This window comes from Lithobates pipiens, unplaced genomic scaffold (assembly GCF_037356315.1).
Source record: "Lithobates pipiens isolate NorthernLeopardFrog02 unplaced genomic scaffold, aLitPip1_a1.2 Scaffold_28, whole genome shotgun sequence".
Lineage (NCBI taxonomy): Eukaryota > Metazoa > Chordata > Amphibia > Anura > Ranidae > Lithobates > Lithobates pipiens.
Window position 1 is genome coordinate 193236723 of NW_027507789.1, and position 22782 is coordinate 193259504.

Below are 22782 nucleotides of genomic sequence, written 5' to 3' on the forward strand. Positions count from 1 at the left end.
AATAAAGCTGGGGCTAAAAAAATCTCCCAATGCTAACATCCCAGGAGCCAGAATAAAGGAGAACAGAGAGGTCAAATAACAGGGGGGGGAGGGGGGGGGGGGGGGGTATAATGTCATATTTATGGGCAGATCTCAATGGGTCTCAACAGAAAAGGAGATCAGACATCAAGTGCAATCTATATTGTCTCCTGTCCTGGTAACACCAGGGTGTAATGAGCTGTCAAATGGACAGGAAGCAAAGGGAAAGTCCTGACAGAGACATTAAAGTGATTGTAAAGGAGTTTTTACAATAAAAAACATGTTATACTTACCTGTTCTGTCCAATGGTTTTGCATAGAGCAGCCCTGATCCGATTTTTCGGGTCCCCCACTGGTGCTCCAGGCCTCTTCTCCTTGCCAAGTGCCCCCACAGCATGCAGTTTGCTATGGGGACACCCGAGCCACTTCTCTGTGTGTCCATACTGACACGGAGCTCAGCCCTGCCCCCTCTCTCTCCTCATTGGTTTACTGACGGTGCTTTGAACCCCTCCTCCTTGCCAAGTGCCCTATAACAAGCTGTTTGCTATGGGGGCACTTGTGCATGGTCATTTCATAAGACATAGAAAGCGTGGCTCACCCCCCCCCCCCCCGCCTCACTGCCTCCTCTCATTCAATGAGGAGGGAGAGACCCAGGGGAGTCTCGGCTCTCATGCACATTCCTGGATCGAGATCCGGCTTAGGTAAGTATTAGACCCTTTTCACATTGGGGTGTTTTTCAGGAGCTTTAGCGTTAAAAAAAGCGCCTGTAAAGCGCTTGAAAGAAGCCGCAACTGCAATCCCAATGTGAAAGCCCGAGTGCTTTCACACTGAGGCGCTGCGCTGGCAGGACATCAAAAAAAGTCCTGCAAGCATCTTCTTTGCAGCGCTTTTGGAGCAGTGAATACACCGCTCCTAAAGTGCCCATTCCCATTGAAATCAATGGGAAGCGCCTGCAAAATGCCTGAAAAGCGCTTTTGGCAGCAGCATTTTGTGGGTGCTTTTAACCCTTTATTTGGCCACTAGCAGGGGTTAAAAGCGCCCCAAAAACGCTGGTAAAGCGCTGCTAGTTTAAGCGGTGCTTTACAAGCGTTTTTCGGGAGCTGACATTGTGAAAGGGCTCTTAAAGCACTTGGGCTTTCACATTGGGATTGCAGATGAGGCTTCTTTCAGGCGCTTCACATGCGCTTTTTTTTTTACGCTAAAGCGCCTGAAAAACGCCCCAGTGTGAAAGGGGTCTTAGGGTTGCTGAGGGGGGAGCTGCACACTGAAGGTTTTTTTTTACCTTCATGCATTTAGCCTTTACAACCATTTTAACCTTTCAAAAGTAAAAAAAAAAACAAAAAAACAGTTGGACTTGAAAACTCTCACTATTTGACAGGTTAGCTTTTCAGGCTCTCTTTACATGCTCATTGCGATGGGGAAATGTGCATTCACATATATTGAGCCACATCTCTCACTAATGCCCCATACACGCGGTCGGATATTCCAGATTTTTTCCAACAGATTTTGGCCAAAACTTGTGTTGCATACACACGGTCGCACAAAGTTGTTGGAAAATCGGATCATTCTGAACGAGGTGACGTCAAACACATACGTTGGGACTATAAACGGGCCAGTAGCCAATAGCTTTCGTTTCGTTTATTCTGAGCATGTGTGCCACTTTGTCCGTTGGAATTGTCTACACATGATCGGAATTTATGCAATTGGATTTTGTTGTCTGCAAATTTTTGATCCTGCTCTCAAACTTTGTGCGTCGGAAAATCCAACGGAAAAAGTCCAATGGAGCTCACACACGGGTGGATTTGTCGTCAACATGATCCGATCGCACATTTTCCGTCGGAAAATCCGACCGTGTGTATGGGGCATAATACTGCTGATGCATTATCATACTGTACATAAACCAGCTACATTGATGCTAGAATAAAACGAGCAGGGCAAGGGGACAGCCTAAAAAAATAAAACAAATGAAGCCACCACATCAAATGATTGGTAAGCTGTTGTATATTGAGTTTTTGTTTTGGGGTTTACTACCGCTTTAAATGTTGTGGCACAAAGACGAAGTCTGGTGAGGGACGTATCTCTGTCCTATTGTTATTATCTCACATGCACAGTGCCAAATAGCAAGCTCTATGCTACTCTATCTCTAATGGTATTCTTGCAGTATATTATCAGGTGATACGCTTTATTAAAATAACATTAATATGCAGTTACCATTACTTTGAGTAAATGCCATCCCTTCTGGTCTGGGATTCTTCAGTTAGCTTTAGCCCAGGGCTTAGTAGGCAGTATAAGGTAGAGCCAGGTTGGGCACCCATAGGCTCATAGGTAGAGGCCTGGATGCATGGTAGATAAGAAAACTGTTAGGGACTGAGAAAAACAGAGTGGATAAGCTTAGTTCCAGCGTCGCCCCCACTGACTTTGTTGGTAAGAAGATGGTCAGGTGCTGGTTGGAGGATTTCCTCATAACTACTGACCGGTATTCAGCTCATCAGAACCAGAGTGGATGCCAAGCCTGCTACCATCCCTCAGGAGTCTTTGCAACCAGACTTTGCTGCCACTTTCATCCAGGAGTATCTTTGCTAAACCACTACACCTAGCAGTGTCGGTGATTAGGGGTGCATTAGCACCACCCCCCCCATATCCATGAGTCCAGCACACTAATCTGCATGCAGGGCACCGGATGCATAGATTCCAATGGGGGGGGGGGGGGGGTTTGAAGCACACAATTAGAGCAGAGGCTCTAATTGACTTAAAAAAAGGGTGGGCTTCACACAGTTGTGTGACAATAGCGAATGAATATTTGCTATTGTAATACTGAATCTCCCATTGGCCAATCAGGAAGCGGCTCATGAGACCCATCACCCGATTGGCCGAAAGGAGAGCTGACTGGATTGGCCAGCAGGAGGAGGAGGGAGGAGACACATGACACACAGAGGAGAGGAGGGAGAAGCCACCGCCGTCTGCCGCGCTGACCACAAGATGGGGTAAGTGCAGGGGCCCCAACTGACTCACCGACCGTGGTGGGGGGTGCCGTCCTTGGTTCGTCCAACCTGGGGGGAATGGCGGTGGGTGGATTGTTTGCCAGCCCCTCCCAAAAAAATAAAACACCAGCCGCCACTGACACCTAAGTGATTGTGTGCCACTCCACCAGGTCCATTGCTAATGTTATATGTTTGTATATTAGATTTGTGGTGTGCTATTACTAATCTTTTATCATATAGTATAGAGTTTACATTGTTTCTACTTACAAATAATTTACTGGTTGATTTCTCAGGAAGGGAGTTTCCTCAGCACCATCTTGGATGGAGGCACTGCCAAAATTTTTTCAAGCCATTTGTCCTACTTAGCAAAGGAACTGGTTCTCCTAATTACCTAAAGGCTTAGCACCATCAGTGTTCGAAGATGGCCATTTCCCATACTCCCCAAAAAAAATAAAAACATTTTTTTTTGTTTTTTAAGAAGGCTCCTGCCATGTGCTCCCACAGCAAAATGCTTGCTATGGGGGAACTCGTGCGGGCTCGATCCTGAGCTGCAATGTGTGTGTCTATAAACACACAGTGTGGCTCAACCCCGCCCCCAGCTCTCTGCTCACTGGCTCTGACTGACAGCAGGCGGAGCCATTGGCTCCCGCTGCTGTCTCCATGTCCAGTGACTAGAGAGAGAGCGGAGAAAGCTACTGCTCTGGATTGGGATCAGGCTCAGGTAAGTATAAGGGGGGCTTGGAGAGGAGCTGCACAGAGAAGGTTTTTTTTTTACCTTAATGCAGAGAATGCATTAAGGTAAAAAATAAAAACTTTTAGAACCACTTTAATTGTATTTTTTTATGCAAACAGTATAAATACCTACATATGATTTAGTATCAACCTTCTGTAATTCCCTGTACAGCAGAGCTCAGATTGGGGAAGAGAGAAACTGTACAAGGAGCCATTCAGCTGTGCTGACATGCTAACAAGGGACATGCTGATTGCAGGAGAGAGCAGAATGACGAAGAAATAAGCTCATCAATCTGCTGCTTCTTTGCTGGGCGGAAGGGACAAGACCAGTAATGCCGCGTACACACGATCAAACTATCCAGTCGGAAAAGTCCGGGGGCTCGAGTCCGCCGGACAATCCACCCATGTGCGGGCTCCGGCAGACTTTTTTTTTACCCAAAAGTCCGGCGGACTCGCATTCCAGCGCACAATACAGCCGTGTGTGTGCTAGTCCGCCGTACTTTTGAAATGAACAGACTTTCCCGCACAGAGAAAAGTCTGTTAATTTTGCTCTATGTAGACGGGACTAGCGAGATTGACACGCCGCTGGCCCCGTCACCTGGTATGGACTTAAAGGGGAAGCCCTACGCCGAAAAAACGGCGTGGGGGTCCCCCCCAGGTCCATATAAGGCCCTTATCCGAGCACGCAGCCCGGCTGGTCAGGAAAGGGGTGGGGACAAGCGAGCGTGGCCCCCCCCCCACCCCAAAGCACCTTGTCCACATGTTGATGAGGACAAGGGCCTCTTCCCGACAACCCTGGCCGTTGGTTGTCAGGGTCTGCAGGTGGGGGGGGCTTATCAGAATCCGGGAGCCCCCTTTAATAATAGCCGCGTTCAAAATGAACGGACATTTCTGCGTTTGTGGGCAAGTCCGTTCATTTCAAAAGTACGGCGGACTCCCGCCATAGTCCGGCAGAAAAGTCCAGTGTGTGGGCAGGTCCGCTAATTCGGAAATTTGGCGGACTTTCTGGCGGTTTGTCCGCCAGACTATGTCCGCCGGATAGTCTGATCATGTGTACGCGGCAAAAGTGTTACCTAAGTGCAGAACAAAAAGAAAAATAGGTCTACATCCCTGTCAGATGGGTCTGTGCTATATGGCAGAGCTGTATCTGAAAACTGGATGGACAAATACAAATCCATTGGTAGTAAAAATGCCCTCTAATTCCACGTACACACGATCGGAATTCTGGTCGGAAAAAGGTCTGATGGTTTTTCCAACGGAATTCTGCTCAAGTTGTCTTGCATTCACCTGGTCACACCAAATTCCGACCACCAAGAACGCAGTGACGTACAACACGTACGACGGGACTAGAAAAAGGAAGTTCAAAAGCCAGTAGCCAATAGCTTCCTTCTCGTAGATGAATCTGAGCATGCGTGAGTTTTTGCACGTCAGAATTGCATACACACGATCGGAATTTCCGATAGAAAGTCGGCAAAATTGAGAACATGCTCTCAAATTTTTGCTGTCGGGAATTCGGCCAGCTAAATTGCGATGGAGCATACACACGGTCGCATTTTCCGATGAAAAGCTCTCATCTGTCTTTTGCGGGCCGAAATTCCGATCGTGTTAACACTGTTTTAAGCCATTTGCCCAGAGTTTGGCCTTGAGCCCAAAAATATGGGAGAACATCCAAGGTTATATTGATTGTATATTCTATGCTCAGCATCCTCAATGGATTTTAGTCTTGCCACATAATGATTAATAAAGGAGTCATTTATACCTGATCAGCAAATGCAGCTCAGGGACGGGCTGTGTGTTGAGCCACATGGGATCTCTAGCTGCCTGTGATGAACTGTGCACAGTCATCCATTGTACATATATGATCACAGGTGGCAGACAGTATAATACATAGACTGGTACGGAATGGTGAAATCACATTCAGGTCCATCTCTACAGAACCCGCACTATGACCATAAACACAAAGATACACTCTATTGCCAAAAGTATTGGGACACCTGCATTTACACACATGAACTATAATGGCATCCCAGTCTTAGTCCGTAGGGTTCAATATTGAGTTGGCCCACCCTTTGCAGCCATAACAGCTTCAACTCTTCTGGGAAGGCCGTCCACAAGGTTTAGGAGTGAGTCTATGGGAATGTTTGACCATTCTTCCAGAAGGGCCTTTGTGAGGTCAGACACTGATTCATCCCGTGAACATCCAAGAACACCCACAAGAAGTTCTATCAGGTTGAGGTCAGGACTCTGTGCAGGCCACTCAAGTTTTTTCACCCCAAACTCACTCATCCATGTCTTTATGGACCTTGCTTTGTGTACTGGTGAGCAGTCATGTTGGAACAGGAAGGGGCCATCCCCAAACTATTCCCACAAAGTTGGGAGCATGAAATTGTCCAAAATGTCTTGGTATGCTGACGCCTTAAAGCCCCGTACACACGAGAGGACTTATGTCCGACAGACTTCCGAAGGAGTTCTGCCGGAGTTCTGCCGGAGTTCCGACGGACTTTTCGGCTGAGTGGACTTGGCCACACACAATCACACCAAACTCCGACGGATTCGAACGTGATGATGTACGACTGGATTCGAATAAGGAAGTTCATAGCCAGTAGCCAATAGCTGCCCTAGCATCGGTTTTAGTCCGTCGGAATAGCATACACACAAGAAAATTTTTCGGAGGGACCGGGTCCGGCGGAGTTCCGTCGGAAAAATTTGAAGCATGTTCCATATTCTAAAGTCCGTCAGACTTTGGTGAATCAAAAGTCCGTTGCAGCCCACACACGATCGAATGGTCTGACGGAATCAGTCCGTCGGACTTTGGATGTTGAAAAGTCCGCTCGTGTGTACGGGGCATAGGAGTTCCCTTCACTGGAACTAAGGGGCCAAAACCCAACCCCTGAAAAACAACCCCACACCATAATCCCCCCTCCACCAAATGATTTGGACCAGTGCACAAAGCAGGGTCCATAAGGAGGTGGATGAGCAAGTTTGGGGTGGAGGAACTTCACTGGCCTGCACAGAGTCCTGACCTCAACCCTATAGAAGACCTTTGGGATGAAATAGTGTGCAGAATGCGAGCCAGGCCTTCTTGTCCACATCAGTACCTGATCTCACAAATGCTCTTCTGGAAGAATGGTCAAACATTCCCATAGACACACTCCTAAACCTTGTGGACGGCCTTCCCAGAAGAGTTGAAGCTGTTATAGCTGCAAAGGGTGGGCCAACTCCATATTGAACCCTACGGACTAAAGCCCCATACACACTATCAGATTTTCTGCAGATTTTTGTCTTCAAATTTACCAAAACCATATAATATGAGGTCAAACCTTAAGAGTTTCAATTTATATCCAATCAGGCAGGCCCTTGCACTACATGGTAAATCTGAAGACAAAAATCTGCAGAAAATCTAATAGTGTGTATGGGGTCTAAAGCCTCATACACACGGTATGATTGTTGGCATGGGATTGTCTGTTGAATGACTGTTGTCCTAAAATCTTACCGTTAGTACGCTCCATTTGACAATTGTTGTCCAATTCAGTAATTTTTTTGGCGGACAGCGGTTTGATCTCATATTTTCGTATGGTCAGTACACAAATCCGTCACACAAAAGTCGAAAGTACAAACACGCAATGCTCGGGATCAGTGCTCACCAAACACAAAATTAGCAGAAGGGACCCAAAGGGTGGCGCTCAAGAGCTGAAAATTCCTTGTAGAACGTCACTACGTTCATGTTAGTGGCACGACAATTGTGTACTGTTATTATGCAAGACAAGATTCCGGCACACGTCCTTTTGACAAAAATCAGACGCTCGTTGGGCCAACATTCGTACCGTGTGTATGAGGCTTTAGACCCCATACACACTATACAACTTTTGTTGTCTGATTACCTTTAGATTTTTGGTAAATCTGAAGGAAAAAAATCGACAGAAAATTGTATAGTGTGTATCCAGCTTAAAGCCTCGTACACACGCTTTGATTTTTGGACGACAGAATGTCCGATTTTTGTGGCTCGCTAGTCTCATGTTGAAAGTGAAGAGGTTACTAACAATACAAGAATTTTCATTTGACAGAATACAACGTCAGAAGTGACGCAACGCGTTGAATAGTTTTGTATGTATTCTTTAGTTTCTGAGCATGCGGAGTCTTGCTCTTATGATTTTTTTCGCACGAAAACCGTACTAATGAGACGAAAATCAGACGTTGAGTTCACATCCGACAAAAAGTTTATAGTTTGCACATCCAGCTTTTGCCTGACGAAAAAGTGATATCGGCTGTCGAAAGCACCGTAATAATGGTAAGATTTGCCGATGATCAGCCCGTCGTAACGCAACTGGTGTCCAAAAATCAAAGCGTGTGTATGTGCCTTAAGACTGGGATTCCATTAAAGCGGAGCTCCACCCGATTTATAAAAAAATAGCTCCCGCATATTATTTTTCTCTGTTCTATATAATGAGGACATTTAAGTTTCATGTACCTTTTTTATCCTTGAGTTACTGGCCATTTCCGTGTTCGTGGGATTGCGGATATGGGCGGGGTTGCTGCAGATATGGGCGGGGTTGCTGCGGCTAGGTCGACACTTCCTTTGTGCCGCACTGTCTCCTGGGATCCTTTTTTCTTGTTCCCAGGAGTCTGTGCGGTGGCCTGGAGCGAGTTATCGCGCGATTTAGAGCCAAAGCTGTTGACGGCGCTCCTATACAAACATTACTGCGCATGCGCGAGATCTACGATAGAACGGGCGTTGCATTCTGGGAGATGCACGTCACAGAATCCAGGAAGAGAATGCCTGTGGGCTTCACATGCCTTTTCTTGGGCCCCCCTCCCCATGCAGTTTCGCTCTCCACCTGCTCTGAGACATACAATAAATAGCAGCTAGACTCAAAATCAGTTTACGGAATCAGATCAGGCAGCTATTGTGATTGGTTGCCCGAGGTTACAGTGTATCATTACCACTCACTGACTGGTTGCTAGAGGTTACAGAACACATTACAGCTCACTGGTTAGTTGCTAGAGGTTACAGCACATGATTTCTGCTTTTTGATTGGTTGTTAGAGATTACTGTGCATATGACCTCAGGGGGGCATGATATACATATCAATGCCGCCGGCCGCCTCTATTTACATATGAATGCTAGTAATTTACATGTAAACACAGGTCTGCAGGTGAGTCATCTGTACACAAAAATAGGGTAGAGCTGGACAGCATTAGTAGCAGCACTTCACACTGAGATAGTGGGACACAGCACAGGACTAAACCCTCAAGGAGCGAGGGAATTTAAACCAGGATAGTTGGCAAGTATGAAGTAGCTGCTTTGGGCCCCCACAACAATGACAGGGCCCAGGGCAGCTGCCCCTTTTGCCCTGCCTTAAAAACGGGCCCTGCACATGCCCACAGGCAAGATGACAACTATCGATATCATTTTTATAAAGCACTCTTTGCTTGACAAAAAGCAATGGGAAAACTTTAAAAAAAAAACGGAACATGTAAGTAAAAAATGTATTTTTAAATGTCACAAAAAAAAACGTTGGAGGCAGTGGAGCCCCGCTTTAAAGTTCATTCTCGTGTGAAGGCGGGTGTCCCAATACTTTTGGAAATATAGTGTATCTAGTGAACAGAACGGTACAGGACTATTTTTTGTCTAGGTAATATAGGCAAAAAAAAAAAACTGCAAATAAATAAAAAATTTATTCAGCTGCAAAGTAACCTTCAACTTCAACCCTTCCCTGTGTATAATATTCAGTACAATGGAAGGTTTGTTAAACCAATTCTTGTGGAATGTAATAGTGAAGAATAAGGTCTGTCTATTGAGGTTGGAGTTTTTTTCTCTTCCACTTCAGTGTAAATTGATCTGAATGAAAATCAATGATTCCATCAATCAGTCTGTCATTAGGCCAGTCACTCAGTCATCTGCTGAGGGGTCATATATAAACCTGTCATAGGACCAACCTGCTAGAAGACGATGGATCTGCACTCACACACACACACACACACACACACAAGCTACGCATGTAATAAAACGCATAAGCTTGTGGAAAGGGTCCGATTTCTTTTTCCTTATTAGGGCTCGTTCACACCAACTTTGATCACTGAAGAGTGATCTACATTTGGATCGCCATTTAGTGATCATTTAACACAACACAATACAATAACCTCTTGAACCCCGCACCACCGCACTGCACACAGTTGCATGGGCTTGCAGAATGGCCCCATTCACTTGAATGGGTCACAGGGGGTAGAATTAGAAATATAATAATTAGAAATATTATAATGGGTATAATAAAAGGTGTGTGTGTGTGTGTGGGGGGGGGGGTATAATTTCATCCATGAGGCAAAGCATTGAGTTCATACCATGTGTACACCCCCAGTAGCTAAAGAGGGGTAGCGCTTGGGGGCCAGGGGGGGGGGGGGGGGGTAATGAAGGCTCAGCTCAACCATGGAGCTTTACTGCCCCCCCCCCCCCCCCCAACCACTTTAGAGCCTTTTAGTGCAAGTCTGCACAAATACATTTCCAGCATGCCACAATATGCAGCAACAGTAGTTTTGCTAAAACAACTTTTTATTATTATTTTTAATTATTATTAATGATTATTATTTAATATTTTATTAATGTATTTATTTTATTAATTCATGTATTTATTTTTATTAATTTATTTATTATTAATTATTATTATGATTTATAATTGAGTTCCAGTTAAGTGATGTTGCTTAGTCTGGGATGGTTTTCGAAAAAATGGACTTTGCAGGCACCAATCATAGAAAAATAAACTATAATATTTTATTAATGGTTAATACATTACAATAAAAGACATTTAAAAAATCAATAATCATGTCATGCAAGATATATATGATAATATATAATGTGACCTCATAGTATATATTATCATATATGACTTGCATGACATGATTCTTGATATATATAGTTCACATTGGAGAGAATTAGCTGCTATTGTAAATAGTTTGCATTTTTTTTAAATGTATTTTATTGTAATGTATTAACCATTAATAAAATATTATAGTTTATTTTTCTGATTGGTGCCTGGAAAGTCAATTTTTTCTACATCATCCCAGACTAAGCAACATCACTTAACTGGAACTCAATAATAATAAATAATAATAATAATAGTAATTAATAATAAATAAATTAATAAAAATAAATACATAAAATAATCAAATAAATACATTAATATTAAATAATAATAATTAATAATAATTAAAAATAATAATAAAAAGTTGTTTTAGCAAAACTACTGTTGCTGCATATTGTGGCATGCTGGAAATTTATTCCTGCAGACTTGTATTAAAAGGCCCTAAAGTGGTTGGGGGGGGCAGTAAAACTCCATGGTTGAGCTGAGCCTTCATGCCCCCCCCCAACCGCTACCCCTCTTTAGCTGCTGGGGGTGTAAACTATTGCAAATAGTTAGCAATTTTTTTTAAATGTCTTTTATTGTAATGTATTAACCACTTAAGCCATTTGGCTGGCCAAAGACCAGAGCACTTTTTGCGATCCAGCACTGCGTTGCTTTAACTGACAATTGCGCGGTCGTGCGGTGTTGCTCCCAAACAAAATTGACGTCTTTTTTTACCCACAAATAGAGATTTCTTTTCGTGGAATTAGATCACCTCTGCGGTTTTTATTTTTTGCGCTATAAACACTGACACTGATCACAGCTCCCTGTAATTGTGTCACACACAGCTCCTCCCCCCACAGTTAGAATCACTCCCTAGGACACACTTAACCCCTACAGCGCCACCTAGTGGTTAACCCCCTTCATTGCCAGTGATTTGTATTAATGCCAATGGTCCCATCGCCGATGGGATCGCTGCCATTACTAACAACAATAGTGGTTAACCCCTTTTACTGCCAGTCACATTTACACAGTAATCAATGCATTTTTAATTGCACTGACCGCTGTATAAATGTGAATGTTCCCAAAATCTCGCCAAAAGTGTCTGATGTGTCCGCCATAATGTCGCAGTCCTGCAATCGCTGATCGCTGCCATTACTAGTAAAAAAAAAATAATAATAAAAATGCCATAAAACTACCCCCTATTTTGTAGTAGCTATAACTTTTGCGCAAACAATCGCTTATTGCGATTTTTTTTTATTTTTTACCAAAAATATGTAGAAGAATACATATCGATCTAAACTGAGGGAAAAAAATGTTTAAATATTTTTTGGGGATATTTATTATAGCAAAAAGTTAAAAAATAATGCGTTTTTTTTTTCAAAATTGCTGCTATTTTTTTTTTTATAGCGCAAAAAATAAAAACCGCAGAGGTGATCAACTACCACCAAAAGAAAGCTCTATTTGTGGGGAAAAAAGGACGTCAATTTTGTTAGGGAGCTACGTCGCACAACCGCGCAATTGTCAGTTAAAGCGACACAGTGGGGGGGAGGGGGTAAAATCTTCCGGGGCTGAAGTGGTTAAAGTCCCACCTTTTGAGGAAACTTTCTTTTACATGAGTATATGACTTAGCTTTCAACCAAGCAGAAAAAGCTACAAGAGGGATTTCCACTTTTCTACTCCATATCCAGCTGTCTTATCATTATGAAGTAAAGCCCAGCTGAATTCCCAGCAATAGCTATGCAGATAGATTGACTCTGTACTAACAACCTCCATTTTTCTAGTCTTCCTTCCCCACCCCCAGCAGTTGTGCAAGGAGACAAAATATGTGTGTGCAGTCCAATGGGCACCAGAGTTTGCCGGAGTGCAGTCAGTAATCAGTATAACAGACCAGGTCAGACACGCCCCCTTTCTTCTCTACAACACAAGCCTGTTGGAAGACACCGATAAGGGGTGTGGCCATTACTCAGCCCTGCCAGCACAGAGCACTGCAGTGTAAGAGAAAAGGCCATTTTAAGGCATTAAAACATTTGCTGATACAAAACTATACGGAGGTGTGACACTTTAATTGTGCTTTCAAGCTGAACGGATCCTTTAGATAAGTGTTGGTGTGATATAAGATACTAGACTCATGCCCCATACAGATGGTCGGACATTCCGACAACAAAATCCGTCTGATTTTTTCCAACGGATTTTGGCCCAAACTTGTGTTGCATGCACACAGTCGCACAAAGTTGTTGGAAAATCCGATCGTTCTGAATGCGGTGACGTAGAACAGGTACGACGGGACTATAAAGAAGGCAGTAGCCAATAGCTTTCCTCTCGTAATTTATTCTGAGCATGCGTGGCACTTTGTCCGTCCGAATTGTCTACACACAATCGTAATTGAAACGATTGTATTTTCAGATGGAAAAAGTCAGATGGAGCCCACACGCGATCAAATTTTCCGACAACAAGATCCAATCGCACATTTTCTGTCAGAAAGTCCGACCGTGTGTAAAGGACAGCTGTCACCAGAACAAATGCCCCGATGGGAAGATTTCCTCTAGTAAAACAGTAAAAGTAAAAAACACAGTTGATCCATATTTTTACCACCCTCCAACCGATCCCTCTTGACAGCTACAGTGCTAGCCTACTTTGCAGGGAGGGCGTCTATTGATGTCCTCCCGTGATCGTGCTGGGGCACGCAGGCAGCGCGCTCTGTGATCACTGAGTCCTTCGGTCTCAGCTGATCACAGATCGGGGTAAAGGGCCAATCACAGCGACCCTTTACCACATGATCAGCTGTGTCCAATGACAGCTGATCGCGGATGTAAACACAAGCCGGTTATCGGTTTTTCCTTTCCTCGTGCTGACAGTGTGAGGAGAGAAGAAGAGAGCCGATAACCAGCTTGTGTTAAATGATCATCAACACTGATAATCAGGGCACTGATTACAAATGTCCTGATGATCAGTGCTGTCCCATCAGTGCTGACAATCTATGCCCACCAGTGCTGACAATCAGTGCTCATCAGTGCTACCAATCAGTTACCACCAGTGCCTCCTCATCAGTGTCACATATCAGTGCCACCTATCAGTGCCCATCAGCGTCACCTATCAGTGTCGCATATTAGTGCCCTTCACTGGCGCCTATCAGAGCCCATCAGTGCCCACCAGTGAACCCTCATTGGTGCTCATCAGTGCCACCTATCAGTGCCACCTCTTCAGTGCCCATCAGTGCAGCCTACCAGTGCCCATGATATAAATACAACCCACCCACGCTAAATGTGTTTGTGCCTATACACTACTCCTGTTGCTGTTGTTCATTACACAGTCAAATATTATACCACAAACCAGTGCAAAGAGTACCAAATTACAAAATTTACTAAAGGCAAATTACTAGAGTACAAACTACTAGAGTGCAAATGCTGTGCATACATCAAAAACTTTGATTATCAAAAATGAACAAATCATAAAAAAAGTCTAATAAGAACTGAAAAGCAAGTAGCTAGTGAAAGTCCATATTGTGACTTCAGAATAGCCCCAAACAGAATTTTCTTCCAAAGGTGCTCCTGTGCAAAAATATTCTAAAGTGCTGTAGTGCTTCAAAAATATCACACAGTGATCTGTGCTCCACATACCCCCTTGTGCTTCAACTCACCAGATGGTATTGACCCCTTAGCAGTACTGCATGTGGGTCTATCGGGCTTAGGTTGGTGAGCGGGGAGATGTCACTTCCTCTATATTTTCCTATGTAATTGCCACTCGTGCATGAAGGAGAGAGAATCCATATAGTATAGCACGTTCTTGTTTATTTGTGATAAACGATTAAAAACATACGGTACTTTATTTTATAATACACAATATTCCAAAGTTATAATCGCATTGTGCAAACATCCTTTAGGTTCTTTCTATAGGTCAGCCGGCTTGCTCCAGGAACTGGCTTAGTTCTCACAACCTCACATGCGTTCCACGGCTCACCGGACGTGACGTCACTAAGGAACCGGAATCTACATTGGCGCGTTTCTACTCTCCCACAGGGCGTTATCAAAGACAAAGAAGATCCCCGGCTTCTCAGCTAGTTAAATAGCCAATGAACCTATTCTGCTCACATGATGTTGATATCAGTGCCCATCAGTGCAGCCTCACTAGCGCACATCAGTTAAGGAGAAAAATTACCTGTTTGCAAAATTTTATAACAAACTGAAAAATGTTTTTTTTTCCCTTTCAAAATTTTTGGTCTTTTTTCGTTTGTTTAGCAAAACATAAAATAAAAAAAAACAGTGGTGATTAACCACTTAAGCTCCGGACCAATTTACAGCCAAAAGGACCAAGCCTCTTTTTGTGGCACTGCGTCGCTTTAACTGACAATTGCGCAGTCGTGCGATGTGGCTCCCAAAAAAAATTGACGTCTTTTTTTCCCACAAATAGAGCTTTCTTTTGGTGGTATTTGATCACCTCTCCCGACCCATGGCTGGGCACTTAAAAAGCAACGTACAGGTACGTGCTTGTGCCCAGCCGTGCCATTCTGCCCACGTATATGTGCAGGAGGCGGTCCTTAAGTGGTTAAATAACACCAAAAGAAAGCTCTATTTGTGTAAAAAAAATAAAAATGTCATTTGGGTACAGTGTTGCATGATCACTCAAATGTCATTCAAAGTGCAACAGCGCTGAAAGATGAAAATTGACCCGGACAGGAAGATGGTGAAAGTGCTCGGTAAGCAAGTGGTTAAGCTGCAAAGGTAGTGGATAGGGTTGCGCACATGCAACAACTGCAGTACTTTGCAACTTGGAGAAGCAAAAATTATCCCCCCCTCCCCCCCACCATTGTTCTTGGCAGGCAGCGCCACTCACTGAATGTGGCAGTGCTGCAATTGTAAAGTAGCAGCATGGTGGTGCAGAGGTATAAGGTGGGAAGGAGGCAACCTAATGCCTCCTTATCGCCTGCCAAATGCCCTCTTGAAAGCAATCCACCATGGATTACTCTTTTTAAAGGAGGAAACTAATGTAAACAAGCCCATAGACTGCTATATGCAGTTTCTCCAATAGCCAGCAATTAGAGAAGTAGAGAGCAGGCACAAGAATGAGAGAGGAGTGCGTTGTTACAGAAATCAGATGACATATGTTTCTTCTGTAATATAAATAAGCTGTATTATAGGGGATAATTTTAGGACTCAAGTAGGGCTTGAAGAGAAAATCAACACAATTTGAGATGATTACATGAGCGTGCTGATAGAGCCAGCTGTTCCCTCACGATGAATAAATATCATTGTTATTCGGCTATGATGGGAAATGATCACACCTGAGAAGGATTGGATTTCATGTGTTTATAGGCAGTGTTGTGCTGTTAGTATTGTTGGAAATCACCGGTACAGACTTGCTTCGTTATTGATACAATGTGTGAGACGTAACGTCATCCTTCTCTCCTGGAAGCTATCCACTGGAAAAAGAGGAGATGTAATACACTATATACTGCCTGAATCAATTTGGATGGTCAGTCCATCCCAAAATGATATTGCAGTGTTGGGTAGATGTTGGAGAGGTTAAACCCCCTGAAAGTCTCCTATATCTCTTGGGGGACTCTGTTGGTGAGCTCTCCGTGCTGGGTTCCTGGGGCTGTGCCCATTCTTATGCTGCGTACACACGATCGAATTGTCCAGCGGACTACGGCCGCCAGACCACAGTACGCCGGACAATTCCATCGTGTGTGGGCTTCAGCTGACTTTTTCATCGTAAAGTCCGGCAGACTTAGAAAGTAGTTTTAACTCAAAATTTGTCCGCCGGACTTGGCTTTCAGCAGACAATCCATTCATCAGTGTGCTAGTCCGACTAAGAATGACGCATGCTCTGAAGCAAATACGAGAAGGAAGCTACTGGCTACTGGCTATTGAACTTCCTTTTTCTTGTCCCGTTATACGTGCTGTACGTCATCGCGTTAGAAATCGCCGGACTTTAGGAGCGCCTGTGTGTGGCCAAGTCTGTTCGTTATAAAGTCCGGCGGATTGTTTGCCGGACCAATTCCGCCGGACAATTCGATCGTGTGTACGCGGCATTAGAGATTCCCACCATCCCTTTTGGACCTGTATATATTTTATATTATGGAGAATGTAATAGGAGGAGCTGGAGTGAGCAGGGGCATCCAAAACTCCTAGGTGGTCAGAAGTAGAGATGAGTTCAGGCGTTCTCCAAAACTCATCTATAATCCGAACTGCATTTTTATATTCCAGTGAGATGCAGACCAGGTAAATCCCCACCTCACAGCTCATGGAAGAATGATCCAGTCTGCAGCCTAGTATGAAAAAGAGTTTGGAGTTTAGATTTAAGATGAGTTCAGAGGACACTCAAGCTCATCCCTAGTCAGAAGCCAAGAATTATGGAAGGGGGATCTCACTATTGGAGTGTCCAAGACCTATAAAAATGTCAAGGGCCAACAAGCTCCACCTATTACTAAATTTCCACTTTCAGGTGCACTAAACCTTTCAAAGTGTGAAAATGACTGGGGAGAAGGCTCATCTAACCTGTGGACTATTGATGAGCAAAATCAATAGTCAACATCTGGCTAGTTACTTGTCTACATTCTCAGAATTATAGGAGGGGCAGGTAAGCATAGTTTCCAATCCAAGTAAAATGTATTACAAGATATCATACAGTACAGTGAGTCTGTTTATTCTAACCACCCCAATGGACACCTGTGTTACAATGGACCATTGCAAAAATGCAACAGATTCTAAATTTTCTTGCAATAAGGAAAAAAATTCAATTGTGTGTTTGTTGGAGTTTTTCCCTTGCTTCCTCTGGTAAAACTGTGGCCACTATGGTTAGATGTAAGGAGACATTGCTCTAATTCTTCCCTTCTCCATTCAAAACTGAAAAAATAGGTTCTGACCAGATGTTCACTATAGGGTAATTGTCCCAATAATGTTCCACCACAGCCAACAACACATGTTGAACAATGCCAGGTTTGCATCCAATACTGCCAGTACGTAGAGAAGCTCCATCATAATGGATCTATAATGCTATCCAATACCTTGTCTTCTGTGAGCTCCTGTACAGCAACCCTGGAATAGTGAGTGAGCTCAAGACAGAATAGTCCTACCAATGACTGTCTGGTGTACAGTAGAAGTGTATAATCTCCAAATAAGGAAAGGCTTCTTCACAGTAATGCCGCGTACACACGGTCGGACTTTCCGGCAGAAAAGGTCAGACGGAATCATTCCATTGGATATTCCAATCGTGTGTGGGCTTCAGCGGATTTTTTCTTTAGATAAAATTCTGACAGACCTAGAAATAGAACATGATTTAAATCTTTCTGACTGAATCAATTCCTATCGGGAAAACTGTTCGTCTGAATGCTATTCCGACAGACCAAAAACGACGCAAGGGCCGCTATTGGCTACTGGCTATTTAACGTCCTTTTTCTAGTCCCGTCATATGTGTTGTACATCACCGCGTTCTAAGCGATTGGACTTTGGTGTGATTGTGTGTACGCAAGTGCGTTTCAGCGGAACTCCGTCGGAAAAACCGAGTTCATTCTGATGGAAAAAACGGTTGTGTGTACGTGGCATAAGAGCTGTGAAAATGTGGAATAGACTCACACAAGAGCTGGTTCTGTCCAGCCCAGTTGATTGTTTTAATAAAGGCCTGCATTCTTAAATGCACAGAATATAACTGGATACTAACATTTATAGGTAAAGTTGATCCAGGGAATATCCGATTGCTTCTTGGGGTATTAGAAAGGATTTTTTTTTACCCCCGTAGGAGCAAATTGGATCATACTTTATTGGGTTTTGTATTTTTTTGCCTTCCTTTGGATAAATTGTGGGTGCAGCATAGTGTATATAGAGGTTTTCTATTTGTGCATGTGTGTTTTATTTTTTTTTCTACATTGGTTGAACTGGATGGACTAGTCTCTTTATTCAACCAGATTGACTATGTAACTATGTAGAAGTTAAAATGAGTACATAAGAATCACAGAATTCATAGTAGTTGTCCTATCCATTCTTAATCAGGGTTCCTTCAGAGGTTGCTAAGGGTTCCTGGAGCTCTGCCTAACTGACCTCCCCTTTCATGGTGCCTGCATAGTGCCAGGACCAACATCACATGGCAAAGTCATCACACCAGTGATCTTATAAGTTACCTGCAAAGGACGGCACTACTGTAAAGCCATTCTTCCTACTGGCCACTGATGTAAAGGGAATTCTTCACATTGACACCCAATGAATTGGTTTTATCAAGGGTTCCCTAAGACCCAAAAAGGATTTCCTCAGAGGTAAAAAAAAAAAAAAGCTTGAGAAAGGCTGGGTTATCCAGCTGGTCAATGATAGCACCTTTCCAAGGGCTTGCCTAAATTCTACTAGGAGGTGGCTGGTCTTTGATATTTAGAGGTAACTATGCAATACAAATCATTCCTGGAGTTTAGATTTAACATCTGGATTGCTGCAGCTAGGGGTTAATAATGAAAAAAGTACTCACTTGTTTTCTGGAACTGACAGTATTTTTGTTGCCTTTGCATGAAAGCTTAATGGAGTTATAGGGCTTGCCATGGTGTTTGGAGCTCACCCTGCTAAGATCCTGAGGGTTAGAAGGCAATGGGTTCATGAACAATATCCGTGCTATCAAGCCATACAATACCGTAGCAAGGACCAAGGGGATGACGTAGAAGATGGTGAAGTCCAAAAAGTAGATGGGTGTGTACAAGTTCCTGGGTACCCGGTAGCCGCAGCTAACTTGAATCCCATCAGCAAACTTAACTTCCTTGGTGTCGACCAAAAAGAACCACATGACACAGTACACCGAGGTGAACATCCACACAAAGGCAATGATCTTCTTGGCTCTGGACACCGTGCAGATAAACTGGGCTTTTATGGAGTGGCAGATGGCTATATAACGCTCCACGGTAAACGCTGTGATGGAACAAGCCGAGATGTTGATGCCAAGGTATTGTAGATAAGTGATGCAAAGGCAGCCAACGTAGCCATAGACCCAAGAGGCCACCACTTCTGAGATGTTGGGAAGCCCCGCAGCCAACAAGACTATCAGGTCAGCAATGGCCAAGCTGACCAGGTAGCAGTTGGTTGGGGTCATCATGTGTTTGGTTCTCAAGACCACCAGAACCACCATTATGTTGCCAGCTATCCCAACTCCACAGATCAAAAGGACTAAGAAAATGGTGACAACCTGGACCTCTAAAGCATTCTGAGGCATATTGTCCAAAGTCTGGTTGATCTCTGTCCCGTTTGCCATAAGTACACCTAGAGGCGCTGTAAAGTTATCCATGCCGGAAACTCTTACGGGGATTTGGCAGCAGTAGGTAACCAATGGAGTCACGACTGTTGGAGATGCGCCTTGCTCAAATCCAGCTTCCCTGTTCACAAACAAAATCTTTTATTAGAAAGCATTATTTTCACATCCTTGTTACCACTAGTGTGTAGAGAATGACAATAAGGATGCCAGGTATTCCACACATTGAAAAAGGACTCATGTACCAAGAAAAGTAGGCTTCCTTTACTAACAGAAAATGCCACTTGCCTGGCTACCATACTTATCCTGCAGCTTCAGCACTTTCTGAATCACTGACTTTCTGGATGGCTGGCTCTGCCTCAGTGATTCTGAAAACTCTGAACCCAAAGGCAGCCAGGAAATAAGCATTTTCCCAGGGAGGTCAGTGGTGTGTTTTACAGGTTTCCTTTAAAACAATTGTTGAAGGACTGTATTAAACACAAGGATTAAGCATCATTTTTGGGTTTTTTCTTTATATTACTTAACATGATTATGGAAACGTGGACAGCAGACGCACAGTTGTATGAAATTAACACAGCGGTCGACGATAAGACTGGTGACACCGGGACCCTCAACCGGTCACCGCAGATTCCCCCATCGCCCTACTGATGGGGAATCAATGTATATTACTGGGAAAGCAGACTGATAATGATACGTCTAAAACGTGCAAAGCTTTCACATCACACATTCCATCCGGCACTAATTTACCAAATGACTTCATCTTATACTGAGAAAAAAAAAAAAAAAAAAGAAGAAGTCAGTTCTACCTTCTGTATCTTATATACAATCAGTGCACCCAAACTGGTAGTCTAGTCTGAGTGGGCACCCAAAAATCTCATTGAGACTCTAGCAGTGCCCTCACAATGCTGCAGAGTCTCATTCCCCTTGCAGAAGTCTCAGAGTCTCATTTCTCTTGCAGAAGAGTCTTAGTGTCTCCTTCCCTGCGCAGAAGAGTCTCAGACATAAAAGCTTTCAGCTTCTCACATATATCACATATCAGTTATGGGGGGTGGTGAAAGTTGGCAAAGGGCTACTTCACTGTCTACCTAAAGCAACAGTAATACTATTAGAATGTGTTGGCAATAAGCTGACAATAACAGCCATTGCAATAGAAGAGAAGAGTTTTCCTTACCATTGTAGGTGGTGCAGATGTCCAGGGAGGTTGGTGGTGAGAAGAGCTATGTGTGGTGCAGGTACTGGTAGGTGATTGAGTGGAAGCAGCCTGTCCTTGTCCAGATTCAGCACCATAGACAGCTCACAAGGCAGCAGTCTGCTCTCCTCCACTCCTTCCTCTGAATGGGGAGTCATTCAGCACATGCTACACACCCCTCCTATACAGCTGTACACTCAGCACCATGGAGTCCCCATCTCATGACAGATGCCTGCATCCTCCACCACTTGTCCCCTCCACTCACACACTGCCCATCCATGCTGGAACTTGTAGTACCACAACTGCCACTACTTATTAGAATGTCTTCATGTATATACTGGAACATAATAGTGCAAGTGCCTGATGGGATACAAATTGATCAGATAGTTTAGGTAAATCCTCATATTACATTACCATATTCGTTTTGGTAAATCTAAAGCTGGCCATACACACTACAATCTGCTTTAGATCTACCATCAACTTAGTAGTGCAAAGGCTTGCCTGATTAGATAGAAACTGAATGGAATGAATAGATGCGTCTTCATTATACATAGATTTGGTAGATCTAAAGTAGATTGTACAGAGATTGTACAATCTGATTGTATAGCATATGGGCAGCTTTTAGACCTCTTTCACAATGAGGTGGTTTTCCGGCATTTTAGGGCTAGAAATAGCACCTGAAAACCGCTTCCCATACATTTTAGTGTGACTTTTCACACTTGGGGGGGTGCACTTGTGGGACGTTAGCATGGCCTGGTGCATGGGTTAGGGGGGAGGCGCCCTTGCGCCCTATATGGATGGGCTGCCACTGCATAATGCCCATGCCCAAGATAAAAGTGGAGCTAGCCAATAACCTAGCCCCGGCATAAGTGACCTACCCTAGTCAATGTCTGGCATGTTGGGGGTTCTAGCAAGTCAGCTGGTGGAGAGACACAACTTAGTATACTATATTAGTATTTATTGATACTGTACATGATAGAGAATATTGTTTCATTTTTACTATGTGTTGACCTGCAGTTGGTTTGGGATATATAAGACCACACTGTAAGGGGCTCTAATATCACCAGCATGGGGGTTCATCACTAGCACTGGGATTCTTCACTAGCACCTGGATTCTTAATTAGCTTCAGGATTCTTTATTATCATCAGGATTCTTCACTAGCACTGATATACTTCAATAGCATCAGGAGTCTTCACTAGCATCAGGATTCTTCGCTAGCACTGGGATTCTTCACTTGCATCATGTTTCTTCACTAACATTGGGATTCTTCACTAGCATCAGGATTCTTCACTAGCATCAGGATTCTTCACTAGCATCAGGATTCTTCACTAGCATCAGGATTCTTTACTAACATTGGGATTCTTCACTAGCATCAGGATTCTTCACCAACATTGTGATTCTTCACTAGCATCAGGATTCTTCACTTGCACTGGGATTCTTCAATTGCATTAAGATTCTTCATAGTTTCATAGTTGGTAAGGTTGACTATAGACACTAGTACATCCAGTTCAACCTGTGTGGGTGTATGCGTGTGCCAACCCATCTCCCACTAGCACTGGGATTCTTCACTAGCATCAGGATTATTCACTAGCATTAAGATTCTTTATTAGCACTGTGATTCTTCACTAGAATTAGGATTGCTCACTAGTGCCGGGATTCTTGACAAGCATCTGAATTTTTCACTACCACTGGGATTCTTTACTAGCACTGGGATTCTTTGCTAGCATCAGGTTTCTTCACTAGCACCTGGATTCTTCTCTAACATTGGGATACTTCACTAAGGCTGGGATTCTTCATAGCTCCTGGA

At 43.7% G+C, this 22782-nt stretch overlaps 1 protein-coding gene across 1 annotated transcript in view; it reads right to left on the reverse strand.

The window, feature by feature from the left end:
• LOC143935970 (thyrotropin-releasing hormone receptor-like) overlaps window positions 1–21103 on the reverse strand; it is a 106697-nt gene extending 85594 nt beyond the window's left edge. The window contains exons 1-2 of the mRNA XM_077460214.1: window positions 20957–21103; window positions 19018–19909 (exon numbers count right to left, since the gene is read on the reverse strand). Of these exons, the coding sequence (XP_077316340.1) occupies window positions 19018–19909; window positions 20957–21072 (1008 nt within the window). The 5' untranslated portion in view covers window positions 21073–21103. The remainder of the gene's footprint in view (window positions 1–19017; window positions 19910–20956) is intronic.
• Between the last annotated feature and the right edge of the window lie 1679 nt (window positions 21104–22782).